General features: G+C 39.2%; 1 protein-coding gene across 3 annotated transcripts in view; it reads right to left on the bottom strand.

The window, feature by feature from the left end:
* The window catches only part of MAP3K20 (mitogen-activated protein kinase kinase kinase 20), a 90,639-nt gene that overhangs the window by 40,093 nt on the left and 37,684 nt on the right, over nt 1-12,862 (bottom strand). For all 3 annotated transcript variants that reach the window (XM_063162154.1, XM_063162157.1, XM_063162156.1), the window contains exons 8-9: nt 8,451-8,537; nt 4,891-4,965 (exon numbers count right to left, since the gene is read on the bottom strand). In XM_063162154.1, the coding sequence (XP_063018224.1) occupies nt 4,891-4,965; nt 8,451-8,537 (162 nt within the window). The remainder of the gene's footprint in view (nt 1-4,890; nt 4,966-8,450; nt 8,538-12,862) is intronic.

The raw sequence follows: 12,862 nt of genomic DNA, 5'->3' as shown, positions 1-12,862 counted from the left end.
CAGCAACTGGTAATTATATAGATGGCCTTTTACAGGTATTAATATAAACTCTGGTGTGTGAAAAAGCCATTTAGCTGCCTATCAAAAATAAGTTTCTGGCTGCAGTTCCCCTCTTGCAGAGGAGATACTTTCAGAAAAACTCTCACTTAGGTACTTCAGGAGCAGCCAGGGAAGAAGTGAAGACTGAGGTTAGGGAAGGATGTCTTGCCTGGCAGCTAAGCTCATGTTAGTGGACTCTGTGCTCTTCTGTCCTGGGCTCATTTACTGAACTTTGTTCCAGGGCTCTCCATGACCCATTGTGCTCACAAGTGAGAAACACCAGGTTAAATTTCTCGGGGTTTTTTTGTTTTTTTTTTTTTTTTTTCTCTTTTCCCTTAGTCCCAAAGGGAAGCTATGAAGTAGGATAATAACTGAAAACTGAAAAAGCCAGTTAAATGTGTTTCTTGAAAGAGCACTGACTCTGTTAGTCTGTTTGACAGACCCCAGACAAGGTTGAGACAAAAGGTTGAAACAAAATGTAGATACATAATAAGGGGATGATGCACATTCTCTCTCTGCTGTGCCTTTAATTATACCATTTCTGCTAAAATTACAGATGCTGCAATTAAAACGTGCATTTTAATTTGGGAGCACAAAAACAATTAGGAACAATGCTGAGGTGTCTCTCTTGGGAAGATCCAAGTGATTTCCACATTATAAAAGATAGACAATTTCTTTATTTTAAATGTCAAACAGCATGAAAAAGTGTCAAATGCATAACAAAAAGAGAGACAAGCTCTCTTATACTGTAATGCTGCACTCTTCGGCTGTAACTGGAGGCTTTGTCTGTCATTTTTTGGTCCACCTCCATGATTTCAGGCAATGGGCAGTTCAGTGAGCTACACACATTTTCTCTGCCACAGACATGCTTGCCCCAGCACAAGTGCTTATGCAATTTTCTCCCCAGCCCAGCATGCAGAGAAGGGCAGGCTGGGCACCCAGAGCTCACAGCAACAGGTACCAGTTAAGCAGCAGGTCATTGCTTGCACTGGTGACACAGTCCCTTGTGTGGAGACCCAGCAGGGTCAGTCTGCCCTTACAGGGGCTGGGGAGGCAGCTGTCCTCCCCTCCACATGCATGATGGTGCTGGACCTGCCCCAGCTGAGCAGATACCCTGAACACACCCTGGGAAGAGCCCAAACTTGCTGGTCAGGAGTGGGCTGCACTGGGGGCACAGAGCACACAATCCATCCCTGGTACCACCACCACTGACTCCAGTGCAGTTTTGGGGCAGAAGAACCTTTGACCAGCCTTCACACCCTTTTTGTTCCTATGGCTGCATCTCTTGTGACCACACCAGTGGATGTGAACTGTTGAAGGGATTCAAGGGCCTCCCAAATGGTGAGAAGCTTCAGGTGGCTCCCTGAAGGGTACTGCAACTGCTACGCATTGTCCCACAGACTGGCAGGTACATAATGTGCCTATACAAAACAAATTCTATTTTCAGGAAGACACCAAGGGCAAACATTCCCATGCTGCATTATCTACAATAATTTATGGTCTATTCAGGATAATTTACAAAACACATCTATGAGTTTGGCTTGCTCCTTTTTTCTCAGGTGTTTAGAGGAAAGTATAGGGCAGGGCTGACACTAAGCGAGCACAGTTAGCTCTGCTATCAGGCTTGCCTGGAGTAACCAGAGTGAAGACAATGACAGAGAACAGGGCTTTTACTAAGGGCAGGCAAAAGGATCAACCAACTGATTTGGGAGAAGCAGCAACAATCATGTGATGGGTCCTGCACTACAGGCAAAGGGGCTGCAGAGTTGGTTCAACTGGAGCTGGAACAAATGCAGACAGAGTCACACAGTAATGTCAAAGTACTGCACATCTCTGGCTGTGCAAATTCTGTAAACAACCAGCACTTACACTGCCAGCTTTGCAGCTGCCAGATTTACAGGCAGCAGCTTTGCATGGAGACAAACCTGACAGGAAGGCACAAGCCTACACTGTCACATGGCTTTTCATGGTTTCTTGCCCCTAGGAAAGGATAACTTCAGATTTAATAAATGCATTCTAAATGCAGAGTGGTACCTTGGCTAAAACTGGCAAGAAGTGATTTGGGAAACTGGGAGCCTGAGCTGAGAAACTCCAAAAAAAAAAAAAAATCTTCTTTTCAGTAGATAACTGCTTAGCACTTTCTAGAAAGCCCTTATAAGGGATTCTTAAAATATCAAGGCATGAGTCGCCTTTGAAAACTGTTTCCCTTTATATCTGTGATGTCTCATACTGAAATCTTTAAAATATATGCCCCTCTAGAAATAATTCTGGCTAATGTTTTCATTGTTTCCTTCCACTCAGTATTTCTTACTGAATAGGTCTCCATAAAATCAGGATATTTAATCCATATGTCTTTCATTTTTTGTTTCTTCTCTGTTCCCAGTTTTCTGATTTCCATTAAAATACTCTGTAATTTATAAACATGTTTGATGTGGAAAGAAACTGAAGGAACAGATGAAATGAGAAAGAATTATTCACCTACAACTCAAAAACAAGTAACCCCAGCAAACAAAGACACCAGTGATGAGCAACCTTGTTTCTACAATTACCTAATACCCAAGCAAAAAGCAACTTGTTTGGTAGAAATTGTAAGGTACGAACTCTTTGTTTCAACTAGCAGTTTAAACTGCATAAAGACTACCATTCCAAGTATCACATGGAGCACTACAGGTATTTTTCTCCATGTGTGAAGAAATTCTTAAGAATTCAAAGCAATATTAATAACTATGTCTGAAGAAATTATGGTGTGAGCAGTGTCTGACACTCCAGCTGCTCTGCAGCAGCTCTCCAAGTGTATTCCTTTGCCTCACCATAAATGCATATCCCTCATTTCTCAGGGGTAAGCCACCAAAAGTTACCTCATGAATTCTGTGGGCTAGAAGTATGCACCTTAGCAACTGCTTTTGAGCAGCTGACATACTCAAACTCACCCCTGCTTGACCTTCAGTAACTTGTTCATGCATCAACGATCTGATTTTCTAAAGCTAATCCTGGCAAAAAGGGAATGCTGCACAGAGCACTATTTCAGAGGAGCGTGCTCCATCTTTTGGCTCAAGCAGGCCACACAGCCCTTTATCAAAGTACTTGGAGAGCTGTGAGTAGCGACCCTTTCCCAGCACGTGACTGAATAAGTCAGTCACATGTCCAAATTGTGACCACAGATTACTCCATTTCAGTCATGTGAACAAAGCTGTAATTGCCTAACAGAAGAAGAGCTGCACGAAAAAACTAGTGAAGAGCAGACTGTCAGAAAAACCCCACCTCACAGGAGATTCATAGTTTGCATGAATTCTGGGAACAATATTCCCCAGGAACCAGTGCACACCCAGATAAATTACTCTATCAGACAGAACTCAGCCTGATGGTTAAGCATCATTCTTTTACAACATGCAAATCCCTCCCTCTCCTTGAGAAACAGCAACAGTCTTTTGGACACTTATGGATGTGGTTCAAACAAGGCAAAGTGAGCTGATCTAGTATGTGACAATTACAGAAAAGAAGCTCCAATAATTCTTATTCTGAGGCCTTTGGTAGTGATGCTGACACTTGGGAGCAGTTAGTAAAGTAAAGATAAGCAGTCGGCACTGAAAGTCCTCTTCAGTAATTACTGACCTAGAACTTAAGCAGCCTACCTGTAGATTCAAAAACTTGAAGCATTTTTCTCCCCTCTCCCCCCCTCTGTGGATACAAGGAGGGTATTAAAAGAATGGCAATTATATGTGTGTTCATGTGGAAATCACATGTCGATGAATCTCAGTCTTCCAGATCCATTCTGCAGGAAAGCAACCTCTTGCTTTTAAAAGAGAGACCAATAATGCATATTTCCTTTCTCATATTATTCTTCTATGGCTACTCTTTGGTGATAAATTCTAGTTTAGAGCACCTATATGCTCTCATTTCTCTTGGAATTAATCTTGGTCTCCTTGAAGTAGTTGCTAACTTTCTCCTGAGTTTAAAGAAATTAAGTTCTTCCTGGTGCCTTTACTTGAGAAAAAGAGCACAATTTCCTTTGCTTAACTATTCTTCAATGACTCAAATATTTTTATAGGCAAAGGAAATAGATGTTTATCCATCCTTGGTACTAAAGCTAGTATGCCCACAGGCTCTTTTCAGCCAGTTTCATGTGCAATAGGATGGTCACAAAGTCCATTTAAAGAAGGTAACTCTCATAATCTACACAAGCTTTTACTGTCTAAATACTTATTCAATCCCTTCCTTGTAACAGCAGATTAATAGTAACAATGGTGCAGCTCTTTTAACTTTTTATTCTGTTCTCATGGTTAAACAGCACTGCTATTATCATATTATTACAGTACAGTCATTATAAAGCTCACTATTCAAGCCCTAAGGGAACAGATTAGGAAAGGTTTAATGTTAATTTAGAATGTGTTGCTGCTGTTCCTACCCATGTTTTATGGATTAATTTATTCTTTACTTATACTTGTGTTGTTTTCAACACTAGTAGGGCACAGAATTGGACCTTGAAATTTTTATTTTATAATGTGATGCTTACATACATCCAAGAGGGATTAAGTATTAACCTTTGAAAGAAAATATAAAACCCACAATTTTCCCATTTGCTCCAAAACAGCTACATTTTTGCCATCCTACCACATTCCCTGTCATTGTCTTTAATAGTTACAAAGTTAGCAGCATAGCAACTCTTGATCAAAAGGGAGAGAGAGTTATTTAGGTATAAATATATACACACACTAAAAAAAAGTCCTGGGTATCATTGTCAAGAAATGTGTCAATGGTGTCAGCTCAGACTTCTCCCCCAAAGAAATGCTAATGCACTTTGCAAAACAAGGCTGGGGTGGTGGTGCAGAAATCAAACACACATTTAATTACCTTTGAATCAGCATCCCAACATTGGTGCATCAGTTCTGCAAAACTTCTGGGACAACTGCTTGGAATGGTTAATCTCTAATGGAAAGAAAATGTATCAGTTACTGGAAGCGTTTCCCTTTAAGCTGCTACTAAGCAATTTCCTATGACACCAATAGACTTCAAAGAAATAAAATACACTCTCTCTTTTAAATACAATATAAAAATGTGGCGATATATTAGAAAGAAAAATCAAAATTACTAACACTAGCAAGAAGCACAAATAATTTTAATAGACCTATAAGAAAGTAACATATCAAATGCACAAATGGGGTTCCTTAAGAAAGCTCAGAGAGAAGAAGCAAAACCAAGACAAACAGTTTTTAATACTAAAACATAATCATTTGTGGAGGTTACTGCATAGTATTTTAAGTTGCTTGTCAGATAGGCATAATGTACAGCCTGCCTTAATTCCTTTCTCCCACAGAAATGATCTAGCTGTTCAATACTATAATCACTTTTGACACACAAATAGCTGAAATATAGATTACATTAAGTGAGTTAAAAAGAGTTAAGTGAAGCTCTACATGACACAAGAGACATTTCATGAGCCTGTGGTCAGAAGGATTAATGAGGACATGCAGATCTCAGAAAGCACTCACAGAGCACAGTGAACTCATAAATATTTCCTAATGACTGAAGACAAGGAGTTGCTGGTTATAGCCAGGACCACTGACTACTATAGTTTGCAGCTATAGTTTGGTTTCATTTGCTGAGAGTTTTAAATTAGAAGATTTTTGCATTAACAGCCTGCCTCCAGACTGGAAAGCCTAAAAGCAAATTCTTTCTCACACACACAGATACGGAAGCCTCTCCAGCTGATTGCACATGCTTCCAACATTACAACTGAAGGAGATCCCTCTGCTCTCACTAAAGCTGTTAACTGACTTCAGATGTTTCACATTATATAAATAATTTTTAAAAAGTTAGATAGAAAACCAGTTTCTCAGTGAAACTGAGTCCAAATGTAAGAAGGGTCAAGCTGGAAAAAGGGTACTTGTCCTCTAAGAGGCGAGAACCAGGAATTACATTCCTGTTCACACTATCCTCTCAGGAAGACCCTTTCATCTGCCCTACTATTGCCATTTCAGAAGCAAAGCAGAGCAAGTTATGTCACTCTGTACCATTACATTACTGCAGTGTGACCTGCAAAGCCTTACAAGACACAGCAGCCAAAAGTAAGAGTTAAATCCTGTTCCAAAAGCATTTGAACCCTGAAAGAACTGGAAACATGAGACACAGAGGCCAGGCACTGCAAAAGTCTGATTATCTATGTCATAACTTAATGTGCAAGGGTTTCTGTGGAAGAAATACACAGAAATTTGTACAAGGCACAAATAAGTTGCACTGGTGCCTGATGTCTAATTGAGTCATTGGCCTAAAAATACACTGGCTAGTCTTGCTGCAGTATTGTCTGTAACCCTCGGTGTCCCAGGAGGTGGACAAGCAGTAGCAATCACCACTTGTCTCACTTGTGAAGAATGTCGCCTATATCATATGTAACATAGAGGTAGCAGGATCCAAATGTCATAATAAAGAACACATTTCTCAGTGGCAATGTATTATGAGATCATGTCTAGCATAACCTGAACTCTCACGCTTTGCTCTTCTTTAAAAAATGGCTTTAAAAAATCTCTACCAGAATAAAAATAACACTGTGCAATTATGCATAGTGTCAAAAGAGATCCATACAGACACATTAGAATCTACTCCATTTGCTAGCCTCAGGCTTTACAAAGGGGATTTTTCACCTTATGCAATTATGCTTTGGCCTCAATCCCTCATTGATTTTAACAAAAGACTTGCAATCCAAAAAATGGAGGAGCGGCTGTTGTGGACTGGAACCATGCAACCCTGCTGATATCAAGAGGCTGAACTGAGAGCAGAACCTGGCCCTTACACTTGTTTTGGGACACAGAAAACTAAGAAAAGTAGCACAAGCTGACTTTTCAAGGTCTATGCTTTTCTACCCATGTCATGGCCAGAAAAAATTAAAAGTATGCAATGCCCTCTAAGCTCCCTCACAGTCCCCTAAGAAAAGTGGTAGCAACAGGCTAGTGGTACCTGACAGACAAAGACCTGGCTCTGAGAATGCACCCCTTAGGTTTCTCCAGCCATTAGTAAAATAGTCATATCTACATTTAGTTCATACTGGATTTTACACAATTCCTTGCTCTGGAAAACTGCAGAGAAATGTGTGTTGTACTCTCAGACATGTTTCAGCATGTGACTGCATGTCTTTACAACATTCCCAATGCCATTCTTACCCCTTACATAAAACTGCATGTGGTAGGCACAAGAGCCAAATACTGTTGATGGAAAGCTTTAAGGTTCCTCCTTCAAAATGATGTGTGAGGCTTTTCCTGGACTAGAAGAAAGAGTGTCTTTGTGCCCCCTGCTCTCATAAATGCAGTAGAAGACCACATTCACAATCTTCACACTGTTAGTGTAGCATTTCCAACTAATTGGTATATCACACTGGAATTAATCCAGTCCTCAAAAAGAAGAAAAAAAGAGAGAGGGAAAAAAACACCAACAAAAAACATTAAACTAAGAGGAGGAAACCTAACTCCTCTGTTTAACTCTGAAGCATTTTGAGAAACAGTTTATGTAGAATAATAGAAATCTGTATTGTACAGCCGGTGCCTCGCCATTGTAATGTTTCCCAAGCTTCCGCTGTGTCTAGATAGAGGAGGTTTCATCTTTGTGGAGGATTTCCATGCTTGTCTGTGTGTGGTACAGTCACAACTTTAAATGTTTTTTAAATGTAGTTACTGTCTTTGATATCAAGGGACTATGTGTTCAGATATACGCTCACATGTCCAACTAACTGAAAGCCTCAATTTGTGAGGAGAAGAAAAGCGAGGCTGGGGACACTGTACAAACGGTGTTTACACCACTGAAGTGCTTTTGAAATGGAAAGACTCTGCATGAGGAGGCTTGCAGCTATGCCACAGCCTTGCCGATACCAGTGAGGAGCTCATCTTCAATGTAGTGTTGAACGTAGGTGGCAAAACTGTAATTTCTCTCTTTTTTTAAAACTATTTTTTCTTCTTTTATTTTTGAAATTTTCATCTAAGCGGCAGTTTCTTGTACTATAGTGACTCCTGCTGGGAGAGTTAAGTTGAAGTAGCTGAAGGTCTCTTACAGATATATCAACTCCCGGCCAGTAAAAAGATGTCCTAAACGCAGGAGATGGAGTTAAACTGTTCCCCTACCTTGGACGCAATGGCTTCTTTCATCACTAAGAACAAACCCCTAGGTTTTACAATTGAGACTGAGAAACTAGTACAGTACTTGTACAATTTTTGATCTACAGCATCACGACGTGAAGCTGCAACAATTAGATGTAAAGGGTCCATTCATGAGGAATAACATCACTTTGACCCTTTGTGTTAGCTCCTACTGCTAATCTTTCCATACGCGTGAACTTACTTTCAATTTGAAGAAGATGAAAAAGTCTTTTGCAAAACCCCAATACTGTTTTCTGATCTATGTACCTGAATGTAGAAACGTAGTCTTACCTCGTTTTTTTCCACTACAAGCCAAGCTACTTGTAATCCTTCCAAGCCTTTAAAGGGGACCTCCCTTGTTAGCATCTCCCAGAGAACCTGGAAGAGAAAAAAAGAAAAGAATTTTTATTTCTGTACTTTGTATTTTAAATACATTATTAAACCTTGATACAGCACTATTCTGTATCCAATTACCAGGCAACCAGTTTTCATTTGCAGGAACTTGGACTGGTGTTTGTGTGCAAGATCCTCTCACAAAATTAATTTGAATGTTTCTGCTTTTTCCTCTACAGAAAAGCTAAGATGAAAAACTGGGTTGCTTTTTTACTATCTTTGTACACTATAAAGTTCACATCTGGCAACTGGGTCTTGGGAGACAATGCTCTTCCTCTCCTTCTCAGCTCCAACTAGACATTGCTGTGCAGTAATTTTTCATTTAAAAATATTTCCATGCGACTGCAACCAGTGAATATGAACCAAAAGGTATTTAGCTCCTTTGATATGCCTACAAAAATACAATTTTGCAATCAAAACCGTAATTGTTTATCTCCAAGTATGTGATCATATTAAACTAAGCAATATACAGGATATAAAAAAAATCACTTCTTCTCCTTGAGTTTTTATAGACATACTGTCCTTAGCTAGAGAAAGATCTCCTAGTTTTGCATGTTTTTAGCCTTTTGATAACACAGTACCCAAGAATCTAAGCTACTCTGTAGAAAAGAGTTTGGCATCATCAAAAAGGCTTCAAGTCAATGAATCCAACGTGTTTTTCTGCCATTGGGACAACATATTGGAATTCAACCAAATTAATAGCACTTTGTACCTCTACTTGTTTATGTCCCCCCCTTTTTTTTAAGCAAAACTTTCATAGACACATCTGGTTGAAAATATCTACAAACTTTTTCTTCTGCTCATTTATCAAGTATAACAACAACAACAAAGAATCTTTAATGCAGGATTTGCCAAAATGCATTAAGATCCTTATACAAGTCTCTATATCCTCAGTGTTTGGGTTAGTGCCCAGGTTTATTCCAGCTGCATCATTTTGAATGGACTGTGGACAGCTATGAAGATAATGAAAAAGCAAATGGAACAATATTGACAGATGGGGGTCAAGCAAAAAAATGCATTGAAGCAGAGTTGGGCCTTTATTCAAGTGAACAGGGAACTCCAACAATAGACCTATTTCAATAATTCTGCTTGAGTCAGAAGACTGATTAGTAAAGGTAAGGGTATCTTGGAAAAATAAGAACAGTTTTTCTAAAAATAAGAAATATATGGGGAGAACTATCACAGATCTATTCAATTATCCTGTTAGCTTCAGTTCAATCCTTTCAGAAGGAAAAAAAGGCACCTCAGTTGTAACTCAAATTATCACTTCTCTACTGGTCGAGAAGGAAATTTAATTGTGAGAGAAGGAAAAAAAATTACCAGTCCCATGTACTTCAGACAAAAAAAGCAGTGTATAAAAGCAGTGTATAAAAAGTCAGTTTAAAACAAAGGTTCCTGGACCAAATCAAATGTGGTTGAGCAGCCTGGCAGAACAACCTCATCTGTTGGGACTGTACCATGACACTACAGAGGAAAAAACTCAAGTTTGCACATCAGATAGAGCAGTATCTAAATAACCTTCCAGTAAAGAACATAATGAAATACATGTTAAATGTCTTCAAGAGCCTTGAGTTGGAAAACTACTGCTGGGCTATCTTTCTTTCAGAAGACTGTAAATTTTAAGAGCTGTCTTGTTTCATTCATGCACATATGGTTGTGCAGAACATTTTGCACCGAATTCCTTTATCATGACACCTTTAGTGTTTATTTCCACTGCTCCAACAGATCACTGCCTCCCTAAAGCAACAGTGCTAGCTAAAAATTTGTCCAAGACTGCACACAGTTGAAGAGAAAAACAGCAATTTGACGCAATAGGAAGGATTTTTCATGATGCCTTCATTTTACTAACAAATGAAAGTAAAAGATACGGAAGTGGGATGCTGGAAATCCTTGCATTTACTTACACAGGTTTAGAAAATATTTTAGCAACAAAGCAATTTTCATATTCAGGCCAAATATACAGAGAAAGCCTTTCCTTCCAACGGTGACGTGTCTCTATTTTCAGTTTTACAGGAGTTTCCACCCCTTCCCATGGACTAGCTACCCTGAATCATCAGCTAAGGTGAATGACTGCATCAGCAGTCTTTTAAAAAGCAGCAAATGGGTACTGTCTGCATTCTCATTTGCCTCTTGCTCTCCCCAGGGTGATTCAGCAACAGACAAGGACCTCAGCCTAACTTACCCCAGCCTCTTCATTGTGAGGTACACTCTGTTCATTTTCAGAACTGGCTCGCTTCATATGGAAATTATTTTACCTTTACTGGATCACTTCATATGGAAATTATTTTATCTTTACTGGATCACTTCATATGGCAATTATTTTATCTTTCCTTTCTGGTCTACAATCTAATTGAGACTGACGTGGTTCATTTTCCCTCCCACATGTAATGGTGAGGATCCCCTCCTTTCCCAATCACATCACATCTCTGTGATGATGGACAGCACAAGCTCACAGAGAAAACAGCCAAGCTAGAAACAATGATGAAAAACAAAGCAAGGCCATTTAATATAGTGCAGTAAGCTGCAGCCTCTGAAGATGCTGGACTCATCTTTGCATATAGAGGAAGAGAAAGGAGAGATAAATGTATGAATGTTCACCCTATACACAAACCTGACTATAAGAAATAGGTGGTCTTCAGAAAAAGCTCACACATTTACTTCTGTCAGCTCAGCTGTGCATTTCAATTCCTATCCTCTCAATTATGTGACAACAACCCAAAGGAAAAACTAAATCCACAACACCTCTACGCCATACCCTGTCTCCACACTGGTGGATAGGAGAACATCCAAGTTAGTAATCTGAGGAAAAGAAAACACTCTGAACACCTTTGCTGAAAAAACTACGCTTTGTCTGGTAGGAAAGTGTTCACAGCCAATGGTCAGGAGCCACAGTTAGCAGAGGTACAGCAAAAGCATTAGCATTGCACTCACAGAGGTGCTGCCCTTAGGCATGAAAATTAGGTCTGTCTTCTCTGCATTGATCCAACTGCAGTTAAAGATCGCATCATTCTTTTCAAAAAGAGTAAGGGATAACCCCTGGAGCTGGCCAACATTCCCTCTATAAATAACATATGTTCTCATAACTAAAGCAGTGTTTGAACAGCTGCTACATTTAATGGCAGTCTCTAGGCCACCAATAGCCAGTTAATGGTTTTACTTATTTGTTCTTGTAAATGATAAAATAATTCAACTATATTGGATAAGCTTTCTGCGATTAAATACATTTATACTGATACACAAACACACACTGTGGTCACTACAAACAGTTCTGCCAGGATAATATATTCTGAGCATATGTCTTCATGATTTTGAACAGCTTTTAGAGTGACACTGTCATTCGACATACACTTTCCTATCTGGCAGAGACAGCAAGTAATGACAGAGATTGCAAGGAATAATTTTTGAGCAACACACAGTGACATACAAGTCAGTTTCAGGGTTGATCACTTGTAACACTTGGTTTTAGTTGTTTAGAGTACAGACTTGGAAATGGATCAGAAAGAGGAACTACAGCATGGCTGAAGGAAAGTGTAAGATCTCTCTTTGTGTGGTAATAAATTCTCCTTGAAAATTTCGCTTTAGCATTTCATGACAGTATTATAAATTATTGACTATGTATCTCGGAGAATACATAGGCCTGTTTAACCATCCATGAAGGACAGGACAGCTAATCTAAATATTAGCTATAAACATGCATACAACTGTTCACAAAAAGGAAAATTCATTTCAGCTGAGAAGCAGCTCAGACCTATGAGGCTGCAGAAAGGCTTCAACACTTCATGGAAAAGAGCTCTCGCACAGCTTAAGCAGAACATTTAAAATCACAGATGGGTTTGAAGAAAGAAAAGACTGTCAGATAAAAAAATAAAAGAAAGGAAATTAAAGAAAACCATGGGAAAGATGACAAATATTGCAATTGAAATATCTATTCCTAGCATCTTACTAGTTTACATTTTAAAGGATTCTGTTCTTTGTTAAGAGGACTTTAACTGAAGTAAAGCAGATTTGTCTCTCTAGCACAAAAGCTGCTGGCAAGTGTTATGCTTCAAAAAGAGATTCTTTACATTTTGTTTTTATAGATAACAATAACTTAAAGAGACAAAAACACCCTTTCTCAGATTTCTTGTTTTCAGACCCCTAGCTACTTCTCTGGTAGTTATAACACTCATTACAGCAAGATTCCAACTTTCAATGTTATATTCAGGCCATTTCTTGCTGGTATAACCCCCTAATATCAGTTATTTCAGAAACAGAGAACTTGGGCCACTGTCATTCTTCATTTCTACCCATCTATCTCCTCTGAAAATAAT

This window comes from Melospiza melodia, chromosome 8 (assembly GCF_035770615.1).
Source record: "Melospiza melodia melodia isolate bMelMel2 chromosome 8, bMelMel2.pri, whole genome shotgun sequence".
In the NCBI taxonomy this organism is placed as follows: domain Eukaryota; kingdom Metazoa; phylum Chordata; class Aves; order Passeriformes; family Passerellidae; genus Melospiza; species Melospiza melodia.
Note: the sequence above shows the minus strand (reverse complement) of the source record. Positions and strands in the feature narration are given on the sequence as shown.